This window comes from Andrena cerasifolii, chromosome 16 (assembly GCF_050908995.1).
Source record: "Andrena cerasifolii isolate SP2316 chromosome 16, iyAndCera1_principal, whole genome shotgun sequence".
Taxonomy (NCBI): Eukaryota; Metazoa; Arthropoda; class Insecta; order Hymenoptera; family Andrenidae; genus Andrena; species Andrena cerasifolii.
The window spans coordinates 9,926,250-9,940,294 of NC_135133.1; the positions used below are offsets into that span (position 1 = coordinate 9,926,250).

Genomic DNA, 14,045 nt, shown 5'->3' on the forward strand with positions numbered 1-14,045 from the left:
CGGTTCCGAAACGGTTGCAGAATCAATTCTTGTATCGACTTTCCTCTAATTGATATCATTAGAGGAATTTAACTTCCTATTCTGACTAATATAGTGTGTGTATGAATGTACAAAATAGCTGATTTATTTATTTAAACGCTTCATTAGAAATCAATGATATATATAAATGTTTCTCCTGTTTCTATAAGGATTTTGTAAAAACTATGCACATGTACAGTAATCTGCAGCTACAATAATAATTAATTGTATCAATTAGGGAAAAGCCGACACAAGAATTAATTCTAGAACCGTTTCGGAACCGATATAAGTAGAACCGAAGAAATAACGGTTATGGAGCCGATACGAGGAGGGAAATAGGAACCGTAACTGAAATAGATAATAATTGGAAATTTCAGATCTTCATAAGAGTTATTCGGAATAAAGGTTCTTCGTAACCGTTTGGAGAACCGAAATCGATATTATAACAGTTTTCAAGCCCTGGAAAGAGGGGACTCAAAAACTTATGGAAAGTCCAAGGGTCTTTTCGACGAGTGAATGCACTTCGAAGATCTATCACCCAGTGGCGGATTTAACGAGCGGCCCAAAATCCATGATGATCCAAAAGAAATTATAATTTTATGCAAACACTATATTTTTTTCTCTACTACTACATTTGCCCTTTTTTTAATAAACTGCCTCTCCATCCTGGGCCTTTTTCTTTAAATCCTGCTATCGCCAGGTATCAATTAAAGTCGCCAGTCTATGATAGACGAAAATATAGAACAATGTTTTTTTAGGCATCTCCTTTTTGAAAGCAAACACTATTTCGAGCTGCAGGCCTTGATCCCCTCTACGTCTAAACCCGCGGCTACCTGGGGCAACTTCGTACCTCCTGGAGGGGCGAGTTAAAATTGGAAAGGGTCCCCGAAAGCATCGGAAAGTGACTCGTCTGAAATGGGTCTAGAATACGATGTTCGCGGGCAGAGAGTGTCGTGGGAGATTATTTAATCGATGCTAGGAGGCGCGACACGGTCGCTCGATCCGTGACTCAACGTCGGGGCGCAAAGAGGGAGGCCTGTAAGATTTTCCACGCCGCCCCGTCCAAGACAGGCCGTCTCGAGCAAACACGCGATATTTATATTTTATTGATCACGCGAACGGTAACGCGCACGGCAGGCAGCACGTGCGTCACGAGGCGAGTAGGCGCAACGTGGCTCGCCCTGCGACCACGAAATATCAGAGGATGCTGCTTATCGCTGGATACTGTGCCCATGATCGCGTTAATTATATCTGAAGCGCTACGTAAGCGGATATCCTTTGCAGCAAAGTCGGTCTTATCGGCGGTGCGTGCACTGGGTCATGCCGCGGGACATGCGATTAGCCCGTGAATACCCTAACGCGGGCCGAGACGCGCTCCTTCGGCGATGCAGGAGGATCGAATAATAGTTGCTGGCGAAATCAGGGAGGGAGAAGTATTTTCATATCGATCAGAAGCGACGCGTACGCGGGAAAGCCGGCGGAGGAAGGAGTCTCGGAGCTGGCGCGTCTTTTCACCCAGATCGACAAATCAGCGGATAAAACGGGGCAGAAAAAGGAATCGAGCGAGTCTAGAAACCGGTTAGAAATCCCGCGGGAGAAAACGCAGGCGGCTGGCGAAGGAGCAGCCGCGGCGATTCGCGTGTCAAGTTGGAAAGCGAATCTTCGCTCGCATCATCCAGCGGGCGCCGTTTTTTTCACTCGACCCGCATTTCGTGCCGCCCGAACGGGGTCAGTTTTGCTCTCTCTCCTTTGGAGTCGCTTGACATCGCTAACTATTGGAATCTCGACCCCCCCCCCCCCGGGCCTGCTCGACGGCGAGCTACAGGAGCCTTCAAACTTTCGAGATCCGCGGCAGCCCTCGATCCACACCTGGCCAAGTACCCGGAGCGAGCTACTAGAATAATCAAGTGTTACTCAGCCTTCGGGCGTTCCTAGCGGTGGGACGGCACTAAAGTTACGTCGCTGATTTCCCAGACCGCGCGGCGTCACGCGATACACCCCGGATTTACGACCCCTTTTTTGCGCTGTACACAAAGCCTCGTGTGTACCGGGAAGACGTGGCCCGGCCAGCTGGCCCAGTCGCTGATTCCCATCGCGGTGAGTGCTGTAATAGGTACAGCGAGCAGAGACGACTGGGCTCCTCGGCGCGCAGAGGGATGGGAGACGCGATGAGGAGTGTGGAACGGAGGATGTGTCTAAAGGTTTTGGTAAGGGGACATTCCATGCGAACTCGGACAGATTTCGGAGTAAGTTTTCGTAGATTGCACAGAAATGGTTCAATTTTTTTTTAACCTGAAATAATTTTTTTTAACCTGAAATAATTTTTTTTTAACCTGAAATAATTTTTTCTTAAAACTTCAATGTCTTCTCTATAAGCACCGTAAATCTCATCTCCATCCGTTTACTACTTCCATAGCTATAATGTATTTAAAAAAAAGGTATCACTTAACTTGAAACAGCTGTAAAATCGACATTTTCAAAATTTCGAAAAATCTTTTGAGGTACGTTGAAATATCACTAAAGACTACAACATATTGAAATTTCAGCAATCTACGAAAACTTACTCCGAAATCTGTCCGAGTTCGCATGGAATGTCCCTAAGGTAAGGGTAAGGGTAAGGCTCGGTCAACCGGGGGCGATACGCCGTGAGTATCGACCGCGTCGCCGGCCGGCAGAGACGCTTTTGCACGTTAAGCACGGCTACGGGGAGAAAGGGACGGGAACAGGTCGAAAAGCGAAGCGAACGGAGAGAGCACTCATCGCCATGGCTCTCGTTCCCCGTTTCCCGAACGAGGAGGGGAGCACCGAGAGCTTGATGCCACGGATAAGCTGATAGGAATGCTCCCGTAGGTGGTGTTAACGACGCCGCGGCTTCAAGGATAGCTGCGAGCGGATGGCCTGTTTCGCTTTCGCAGAATTTACGAGCGGGCGGGTCGAGGGTCGCGCGCTGAATGGATAGGCGTTAGAGGAAAGCGTGTAACTATCGGGTGTCGGATGATCAGCTCTTTAAAACGGATTTTTTTAATCGTCCGTTAATTGGTACGCGCCGCGCGATTTAACCCAGAACAACTGCGCCCGAAACACGGCGCCGCACGAGGTCGGGAAAGCAGACGAACTAATAATCCCCGGTTCGTTAGGCCAGGCGCAAACGGTAGCATTCCATCCCCTGGAACCGGTCAGCGAGAACTTTTGCGCGCTCAGCGAAGACAGAACAGCGGCCGAGAAACTCGGGGAAGAAAGAAACAGAGCGGCGAGGAAGGGCAGAAGGAAGGAGGAGGTGGTGTAGCAAAGCGATGCATCGCGGCCGTCCCTCGTTCGTCAGACGAGGACATCCGTTCTATCCCTTCGCCGGCCAGCAGAAGCACTTCTGCACGTCGGCCGCAACTGCGAGGGACAGAGGCGAAAAAACGAGGGTGCTGGAGCGAGCGAGAAGGGGAGACCGGCTATCCGCCGGAAGGAGCAGGGGAGAGAGGGGAGAAAGGAACCGAGAATGAGACGACCAGACGAAAGAAGTACCGGCTCCCTCCTTCATTGAACAAAGCCAGCGATAGCTCCACGTACCCCTAAGCTGTGCCCCCACCGCTAGGCAGCGCATCGCTTCCCCTACACTCCCCACCCACGCCCACGACGCTACGTGCCCCCACCGAGGCAGCGGCAGCGTGGACGTCGTCGCTAAACAACCACGGGGCCACCGACCCCTCCTCAGGCCCCTCGGCCGCGGGTCACGGCCACTGTCCTCGCGGAGAATCAGCGGCACGAGGGAGGCGAACCCTGTTGTTCTCTCTTCCTTCATCTCTCCCTCGGCCGCCTCTACCCTTCCGTTCGCTCTTCCTCCCTATTTCCCGGCGTGCGTGTGTACGTGCGCCTGCGTGAGCCGGCGCGTGCGCGCTGCCTTCACGCTTTAGGGAAGAACGCGCTCGAGGGGTGATTTCCTACTTTGCTAGCCGACTGTTTGGCGGTTTTAATTCAGGCCGGACCGAGGTGGAGCGGGCCTCCTCGAGGCTGCGAGTCACCCTTGAGGTTGCAGAATTTTTATATCGCTTGTTAGTAGGATCAGACAGAGCGAATCGACTGGTAGAAGCGATCCACTGCAAAGCTACGAAGCCAATCTTATTCCCTATTCGTACGAGATACGTGAATCGATGATGGTTCTGCCCTATGGAAATTAGTTTCTCCTTCGCGTAACCGCTGCTCCTCCCCGATGACGATACCCCGCCAGCGTAACCGATGCGCTTAGGTTCAACGACATGCGCGTCACGTCGCGATACGTCACTTTCAGATACAAATGACGGAGCGCGACATTGGCCGGCAGACACTGTGGCTTCTTCGGTGAAATAGTCCGCAAGTTCGCATGATTGACACGGGCCACCCTTCCTGCTACGAGTCTCTTCACCCTCCCCCCACCTCTGACGCCCGCGATCGAAGGCTCCGCGATAGCGCACGGGCCTCGATCTAGGCTCCAAGCTCCGCAAAGTGAAAGTATAGAATCAGAGAAACCGATTACACGATACGAAACGATTACGCCGGCCGTTAGCGTAAGAATTCGCCGGCTCGTGTGCGTGCATCTGAGTCACCCGGAATGCGTGTCGAAAATCATCGGCAGCGATTCGGTTTCCAGATGAGAAACCTATGGAAACGAGCGGTCCCTTTTTCTCTGCTACTTCAACGGGGAGAGAAACGATATATATGCAACGCTGTTTCATTATTCATTACTTCTAAATAATAACGAGAACGCCGCCCGCCTCTCATCGACCCTCCAATCAGCGAGAAACTATCGATTATCGATAGCGCTTCGCATAAGTTCACTGACATATAAGCTGATATCAATAAACATTCCTCTCCGCAGCTAGGCGAGCCTCCACCTCTTCCGTCCTTTTTTCCCTCTCCCCCCGCCGAGTTGCGGTGATTCCCAGAAAGGGATTATCCGTCCCCCTGAATGTCCCTTTATATAACGTCGCGAATGCTTCTTTCCTCGGAGGCTGACGTCACTCGAGAAACCGGAAACTGGTTTCACTCCTCTTTTATCGCGAATAGAATACGATAACGTGGGCCGTGTAGGAGTACAGTTTCTCGCCAGGCCCGTCTTCGCGGGCCTCTGTGGTCGACTAGAATCCACTCCGATTATTTCGCAGGGTGTTTGGATCTTTTCTGGGCGTCGGTTCGACGGTTTCGCGCGGAGAACGCTGGACGTCTCTATTAAGCGCGGCGGTACTCGAGATAAGAGTTACGGGCGCGACGCAATCGAAAAGGGACGCCGATCTTGTGTAACGATTATCGTCGAGAGGCTCGCGAACTGTAGGCGTCAACTGCGTAACTGTCCCTCTAACCATCTGTCGCGCGGAGAGGAGAAAGCTCGTTGCAACGATGCGGCACTGGATATTCTTTACCATGTTCGCGAAATCAAATTCGCCTTCGCAAAACTCGAGAGGCCAAGCAGGTAATCGTTCCACGTTTTCCAGCCACTTTTCTCCAGAGTAATTCCGCAGCATTTCGAGATACCTCGCGCGCAACTCCGTATACGGGCGGAGATAGCGATGAGAATGACAAGGCTAATTGAAAACATTTTGCTGCAACTAAGGTCAACCCTGAACCTCGAGGCGGCTAGAAGAGGTAGAGTGACTCACGCGAATCAATATCCCTCCAGGCACTATTTGCCGTTTATATTGGCGCAAGAGTAGCGCAGCACGGTGCATCTGGCACGCGGATAAATTTATTTGTCTTTCCGCGGTGTTATCAATGGCGGGGCGAATAACGCGCGCGCGCGGACACCTTCGCGGGTAAGTTGAAGGAAAACATTTGCATTCGCGCGGATGCAATATCCGCGATTGAGCTCGGTGCTGAGCTGCAACCGATGGGGAGCAGAGATCCGCGAAATCTCTGACTGTTTACTTTGCGAAGGGTATATCGGATTATGGAACGAGAATCGGTAACTGTGGCGAGAAATATCTACCCAATTTTTCGGCGCGCACGCCGGCTGGCGTGTGTCACGGTTGCCCAGAGAGAGAGAGAGGAGCCTGACAGTCTTTCAATCGATTAGGCGTGCCCGAAGGGAGAACCACGAGCGAGGGGGGAGCGTATGCAAAACGCAAAGCCGTATAAATTTAAATGGCACCGGTCCAAACGAACCGTTCGACCCCCACCTCTCCGCGATAGGCAGCAAAGAATATGAAAACATGAAATTCATTAACGAGATCGCGAGGGACGAAAGGAGCTAGCGATTGATAATTAGACGGGGGGAGGGGGAGGGAAAAGAGAATTCCTCGCGCGAGATAACGAACACGTAATATCGTTTTATACGCGCGCAGCGGAAAGCGTTCTAAGTTCGTGCGAAAGTACATTAACCTAAACACAACGCGAACGTTCTCTCCCGTGCCTCTGGAGGTTTGCTTGCTCGCGCCGCGCGAGCGAGACGGCGAGCGCACGAGGCGACGAGGGAGAGGGAGGGCAGAACTCCAGGGCGTTTCGCTGGATAGAGTTCGAGGACGTAAACAATGAAGGAACAGTCGTGGAAGAGGAGCGGAGCCAGGATTTCGGCTGTACAGCTGGGTACATTTAAGGATCTGAAAGGAGCTGTAGCTTGCTTTGCAACCTGTCGCGAAGAGACTTCTTCCTATTTCGGCTGGAATTAGGGTAAAGGACCCATGTAACGGACGGCGCCCTATTACCGGGCACAATATTCATTTTCATGATTTATAAAATCCAGGCTATATGAATTAAAATATAATACTCTTGTAATAACAGTTGAAATTATAGTTTTCTAAATAACTTAAAGTTTTTATAATTAATGTAGGTTAAACATGTAAAAAATGTATAGGAATTCTCATTCTAGCAATTATCGGCATTTGACAATTTTCATTATCAAAATCACTTACGTTTCAGAGTCGATATAATAATAATTCAATTGATGCAATGTACAAAAATGATTATGTAGTGATAGTACTGAGTTTAAATAATAATAAAAAATGCATATGGAGGTGATTTAATAATATTCTAAAAAATTAAAGCGAATCCGGGGACTGCGTCAATATTCGTGTTGACTCGACTAGTTACTGGATGTTCGTGAACGTTCGAAGGATCTAACTTATCTTCGAATCGATATAGACGTTTACATTAAAGTAACAATATTTCTGAACATTTAAGAAAATTTTTAACATTAAAAATTTTATTTGACAGATCTGAATATGAGTAAAACTGTTAGAAAATAATACAGTAAAGATTCGAATAACAAAGCTTTAGAGGTTATAACCTCCCATCAATCTTCGGTAAATGCAGCCAGCGTACAGTTTGGCATTCCAAGGAGCACGTTACGCGTCAAAATTAAGAACAAATATAAGGACAAAAAAACAGGACCAGAACCTCGCGAAGATGTTTTAGTTAAGTGCGCATCGAGCGTGGTAAATAGTTCTCAAGCTTTAAGCGTGTCCGGTAATTACGACAAAATTTTGTTTTACATTTTTAGTAATATATCTTTAATATTTCATTATTTATTTAATTAAAAAAATCCTGAACTTACGGAAATGCTTAATAATCAGTTGAATGCAAAAAACTCCCAGAATGTATGAAAACTTATGTTGAAATTCTTAAATAACTTCCATGCCATCGCTAAATGTCCGGTATATGGGCCCTATACCCTACTTAATCACGGCGTTTTGCAATACGACGGGATCGAGTGGCGAACGTTCCGTTTAATTCCGGCCGAGGTGGTGTACATAACACGCGTGGCTGGAGAGTCTACCATTCTTCCGTCGTTAAGATACAAGGCGACCACTAATGGATTCGTTGTTATGTGACAAGGTTAAGCGAGTTCGGAGACCCGATTGGTTGAAGAAGAGACACCTCCGTGCGACCGCGTTCGCGCAAGTATTCTACTCACGATTTCGATCGGCCACACTTCGCCGGGTCTGATAACAAATGGAACTTTTCACTGAATCAGCTCGCTCGAGAAGTTGATACGTCGAAATGCACGATGGTACGACGCATACGTTCGGTTACGTTAGATCGTAGTAAACAGGTTGTAGTAGTTAGGCAAAAACGATGCTTTAACGCTACCGAACTTTTGCAACGATTACCGTCCGCCACTTTGTGGCTGTCGAATCAATCTTTGTTTATGGAAGTATCGACTTAAACAGCACTTAGGCTCGGAGATTACGAACACTTGTATTAGAAATGGAAACAGGTAAAACGAACCTTCCAGAAAGAGACACTTGATCTACTATCAAACAGAACTAGTCGCGGCGAGGCTCCTTCGATTACTGACGATGTAAACAAACCGAAAGTCCGCGTCGATCTCCGCGATGTTGGGTTACGCGAAAAAATGGGTAAACATTGAAACACAAAGCTACGTGCGGCGTCTCCTGTTAAAGAGCGCGTCTATTTCGTGTACGCGGTGAGCGAGGCGAAAATCAAGGTGACGGGGAAAAATAGTAACAGGATAAAGAAGACGGAACGGACGAGTATTGGAAGGTTATTATGTACTTGACAGTCTTACACGCTTCCACTGTGAAACAATTCCAAGTTGCATCAGATGGCATCAAGAAGGCAAGCACATGCATCCGCGGCGTATTTTTTAAGACTTCCCTGCACTTCGAAAAAACAGAAACTAAAGAATGTAAAAGCTGCTGGATAATTTTAGTCGAAATACTTCGCGGATAAAGAACGACGACACAAGGTGGATTATCAGACGAGACACGGGTTAAAAATATACCGCATAACGGATTGGATGCCGTAGGTGAACGATAACTAACAAAAAGATTAAGTATAACGAACGAAATTTCAGAAATTCTGTGTTCTTCTCGCGGTAGAGAAAAGCATCGTTTCCACGAACGGTTGCGTCAAGTAACCAATTTTAACGATCTCGACGTTCGAGACGAGTCTCCGTTGAAGTTCGTAAACATGGAGGTGTTCGTCGTGCGAGATAAAAATTGCCGAAACATAACCTATAAGTTGTTGGCCGTCAAGCGTCGTGTCATCGGGACGATTCAAAACACGCGCAAGGGGTCTTCGGTATATGTCTAAGGAAACTGTGTGGGGAATAAATACCATGTCGGCTCCCAAATCCTTCATGTCGCAGTAAAGAAATAGATCCCCCGGTGGTTTCATCCAGTCGCCTGTGCTCGTGCCCGCTCCCTGGCCGTACCCTACACCGAAACTCTCCACCGTCTCCAAGGTACCCTCGGCACGGCGCGTCACCTCCGACAGATTCACCGTTAACCCCGTGGCACACCGACAACGCGAACGAGAGATTCAACACACACTGTTTTCCACGCACTGGGCCCCCGGCGGACGAGGCTATCTCGGCGGCGATTCTTGGAATACCGACACGACGCGTCGCAGGGGAAACAAGAACAGGGGCCAGCGACGATCGTACGTGAACCACGGCGGCGGGGCGCGGACGCCGATTCAGCCGGCACTGAATAATACACACCACTCCCGCTTGTTGTTTTCACGTTCGTTTTTCCTCTCCTGGAGCACACGGGGCAGACGTGCGGACCCCTTTCGCGACCGAACGGACCACACCACCACCACCGCCGCTGAACAATACGAATCACGGCACCGCCGACGAGAGTGCGAGCGTGAGACAGAGAGTGAGAGGGAGAGAGAGAGAGAGGGAAAGAGAGAAAGAGAGAGAGAGAAAGAAAAGCGTTCGGCCGCCTGTCAAACAGTTCGACACCTCCGGGGTGCCTCGATGCTGCCACTGCTACCTATGCTCCTCTCTTCTTCCTCGTCCTCTTCTTCTTCCTCCGCCTCCTCCTCCTCTTCCTCCTCCGCCGCCTCCACCGCCACCTCCTTTCTCCTCTCGCGCACTTTGCACACTCACTCCGCGAATACGCGTTTATTTACAAGGGGGAGCGAGTCGATTACGCGTTCTTTGCTTCTAAACACACGTCCGTCCTGGCATATCGCGGGACGCGTCGTTATCGGGCGTTAAAGTAACGCTCAGCGTCGTCACGATGCTCCTCGCCAGTTCTCTGTCCACGAATTTTCGTTAACCGGCCTCTCTCTTCGATAGAGACTGCCCTCCTAACCGAAACAAAGAACGACGCTCGAGCCGAGTGCCCTCTATCGTCCAATTGGGTGATCACTGTCTGCCTCGCGAACTACCGCCGACCAATCGTCTCTCACCTAGCTTCTACCTTCTACGTATCGCGACCTCTCACGACGACCGGATGAAAATTTCATCGCGCTTTTAATTAGCGTACCTGGGGTTCAAAGGTTTTCGAAGCTTCGGCAAATGGCTTAGCATGGAATGCTCCCGGGCTCGAAATTTAAGGTGGATTGTAAATTTCACGCGAGGCGGACGAAAGATAATTCCATACCAATGGCAAATTACCTTTGACATTTGTCAACGCTTGTGCATTATTTATGCGACAGTTTCTACTCTTTCGTCCCCTGAAACCTGCATTTTCAATGAGCTACTTCGAGCAGCAGTGGATCAAGAAAATAGATAATTGCTGGCGAGAAACAAAATATTCTCGTCTATTACACGTACGAAACATTTCAACCGCCTTTCAAATCATCGAAGGTCGCCGCCGTAAGACTGGCGACAAACGCAACCATTTGTAATTTGCTACCCGCCGAATTTTGGCCCTGACACGATTTTACGCGGGCAGACCTACGCATCGGCTTGACTTTCTATCCACCCATTTGTCAGCTATTGCCGTCGGTGCCGACGACAGCCGCGAATTAGAGAGAACCGTGTTTAGGTGCGATTAGTCCCGAAAGCGTGTATCCACGCAATATAGTCAGATTGATTACGAATTTACAGGTGCATTGTTCAAATCTACTGTATTCAAGCGCAGGAAGAGCTACTACGTATCAAGATGAATGAACTTACCTGGCCATTCCGAAACTGTTGCTGTTGTTGCTGCTGCTGCTGCTGATGATGGAAAAGGGCAACTTGTTGCTGAGCTGTCATTTGGTTGTTAAGATAAACTAAATGCTCTGCTCCGGGTGCTCCGCTCTGTACAGAAACAGGAAAACATAATTGTTAGTCCTCTGAATAATTCGGAATATTTTCACACGAAATTTGACAAAGTCTCGTTGTAATAATAATACTCATTCGCAATACATTACTCACTTTAAGTTGCATAGGATGGATTTCATAAGGCAGATGAACATTGTTCATAGTTTGCAGTCCCAATTGTTGTGGTTGATTCTGCTGTGGTACGCTCAGTTTAGTAATGGGATACTTCCATTTCTCAGGATTCTGTAATTAAAGCTCGCAATGGAATAAAGGCGACGCAATTCGACAGCAGCGCTTCTAAACTATTCCTAACGGAGGATACAGAATTTCCGAAGATTCTGAATGTTTAGTACACTCACATTATCGATAATAGCATCGTCCGCGAGAGCCCAGGCACGCGGGGCTTGCTTCGTTTGGAAGGTCGAGGACTGTGCATTGAATTCCGGTTCTGTAGGTCTTTGGAACACGTAACCCACCATGGCGTCGTCCTGAGTTCGGTTCAGACCTATCTGATGCGTTTGACCGGGCTGTATACGCATGCTGTCACCACCAGCCATTACTTGTCCGCATTGCTCTGCATCCTGCGAACAACGAGCAATCACGATTATCAGCATTACGGTGTATCGTTTTACGATCGATGGAAAAGGGTTCTATTATCGAATTGTTAAAGCGATGATGAATGTACACGTGAAATACGAGGAACAAATTCCGCGCGGTATTATCAGTCGCGCGCAATGAAATTATTACATTCGACGAGTACTAAGAAATAGGTAACACGCGAGACACCGCTCACATTTCAGCGCTGTAAGCAGTTCAACAGATACGACCGAAACATCTCGGTCTCTACACAATGCTCTGCCATGATGGAATCAAACAAAGCACAAGCATATGCAATAGCCATGCATATGCAGGACAGAGAAGCTCCTAGTTCGCATGTTTCGGTAATAAGAATAGATCTCTTCTGCATTGACTGGCAGGCCGTTAAACGAGGCGAGTTTTCCCGTACGATCCGAATGCGTTTCGTACGAATTTCTAGATTGACGTTCCAATCAGGGCTCACTGCGGCCGAGACGTGTGGAGATAGGTTATGATGTCTCGATCGCGAGTAAAATCATTACCGTCGCAAGTCAATTCGGAAGGGACGTTCGCAGACTTACGCAGACAGAATAAAGGAAAATCGAAACTTTTGCGTACCGTGGGTATATGTCCGTTAGCGGAAGGATGGTGTAACTGCACAGAAGGTGCCGGTTCACCCGCAGCACCAGCGCTACTCGCACCGAGCCACTTCATCGTTCTGTCAATCTGTACCGCTGCCTCGGGCACGATGAACGACAATCGGTCAGATAAGAGGAACCCCTCGGCTGTGAAGGTTAGCTCGCTCAGAACCGGCGTCCGGAGCTAAACGTAGAATCGCCCGCTACGTCTGTGCCGCGGGCATGTTCGTACGCGCGTGACCCTTAACAGTGCGGCATCTCCGCTGTTTCCACGACGACCGCGACGACCGACGAGAAATAATCAACCGAACGGGGAGCGTATTTATTCCGCGATGCCGCGACCGAGAACGCCAGACAAGAGTCCACCAGCAATGGCAGCTGGCCGAGCGGTGCTGCCGGATTTTTGACAACACTGTCGGACGGCACGGAAAACGAAACGGAAGAACACAAAGAGAGAATCGTTGAATGGACGCAGCAACTCACTCTGCTTTCTACTCCGCTTCTCGAGCTTTACCAAACGACACAACCGCTCCGGCGACCGACCAACGAAACTGGGGGGATGTCGTGGAGAGAGAAAAAAAAAATTGAAACATACAAACAAAAAAAAACGACAACTGCTCGCTCGTAGACGGGCGACGGGAGGGTGTTAGGGGTAGAAAAGCGAGGAGGGGGAGGGAGCCGATGGGATTCGCAAAATTCTGGGGCCCGTTTTGTCGGCTGATACCGTAGATCTTACGAATCCCCCTTTCCAGGACAACGATACGGGTTACAATTAATGGTGGTGGGTCCCCTGTTTCGATTCACGGGTACGAATCCTCGCCTCACAGCGAACACCACGGCGCGACCGATCCGGCAAAATATCCCCCGTTCGGTTCTCTGTCGTTCGTTCTCCGCACGGTTACCGAGAACGCCACCCTTTTTCACGCACTCATCTCGTAAAACTAAAGCTTAAAATACACTATTCACAGGTATGTACAACGAAGTACAGGCACACAATGTGCGTCCACCGGCATACGCGTGTTTCGCGCGCAAGGATGCTGCGCGATTTTCGGAAAGGGCCGGGGGGCAGGAGGGGGCGGGGAGGTGGCGAAGAAAGAACCAACCCGCGTTTAGAAATGCCGCGACACGATATGGAGGCAATACGTTATTTCTGTCAATTTCACGCTCTTCCTGTCCCCGAGATCTCCCCGACACGATTCCCACGTCCACCGCGACAAGCTGTCCACCGATAACACCAAAACAACGTACAAACGGCAGCTCGTAGACTTTGCCCGGCGTGTAAATCGTCCGTTCACAAATTCGCGCAACGCCGTCCTCGGAGTGTCAAGATTCTAGGTTATAACGACACAATATCGTGCATGAAACCAATAGATAGCGGTGTCCCATGCTAGAATCAAACGTACCATTTTTACCGCCATCTAATATAAAAGTCACGTTCTAAAATTAGCTATCCTCGTCCGCACTGTGCCCGCGTGTTGTTATCGACAAACTAAATATTAATAAAGCCCCTCGTTTTCAAAGGCACTTTGTGTAGGCGCGATACTGCCGATGGTATAACTCCCATGCGTTACATATTATCCGGCCAGCATTTGTTTTGCTTCCTCGGGGCGAAGGGAACGACTTTATTCGCAAGGACCGTGGCCGAGGATCGCGAAACCAGCGCGGCCATTGGTCAGGCTGTAATCCGCGACTGTTTCATAGCGAATTCGGTATCACGCACTGATGCTGCGCTAGTTCCAGAAGATGATTTGGATTGGTTGTTTCTGATAGAGACGATGATAGCTCTATCAGAAACAACCAATCCAAGTCATCTTCTGGAACTAGCGCAGAGTCAGTGCGAGATACCGAAT

At 49.2% G+C, this 14,045-nt stretch overlaps 1 protein-coding gene across 8 annotated transcripts in view; it reads right to left on the reverse strand.

Annotated features, from left to right (window-relative positions):
* Pum (pumilio) overlaps positions 1-13,761 on the reverse strand; it is a 75,112-nt gene extending 61,351 nt beyond the window's left edge. For 2 of the 8 annotated variants that reach the window (XM_076829439.1, XM_076829434.1), the window contains exons 1-4: positions 12,176-13,535; positions 11,341-11,562; positions 11,096-11,224; positions 10,853-10,978 (exon numbers count right to left, since the gene is read on the reverse strand). In XM_076829439.1, coding sequence (XP_076685554.1) covers positions 10,853-10,978; positions 11,096-11,224; positions 11,341-11,562; positions 12,176-12,271 — 573 coding nt within the window. In that variant the 5' untranslated portion in view covers positions 12,272-13,535. Of the gene's footprint in view, positions 1-7,891; positions 8,130-9,057; positions 9,783-10,852; positions 10,979-11,095; positions 11,225-11,340; positions 11,563-12,175; positions 13,536-13,598 lie in introns of those variants that run through there. The other 6 variants (XM_076829435.1, XM_076829437.1, XM_076829436.1 and 3 more) reach the window with 6 other exon arrangements.
* Positions 13,762-14,045: the final 284 nt, after the last annotated feature.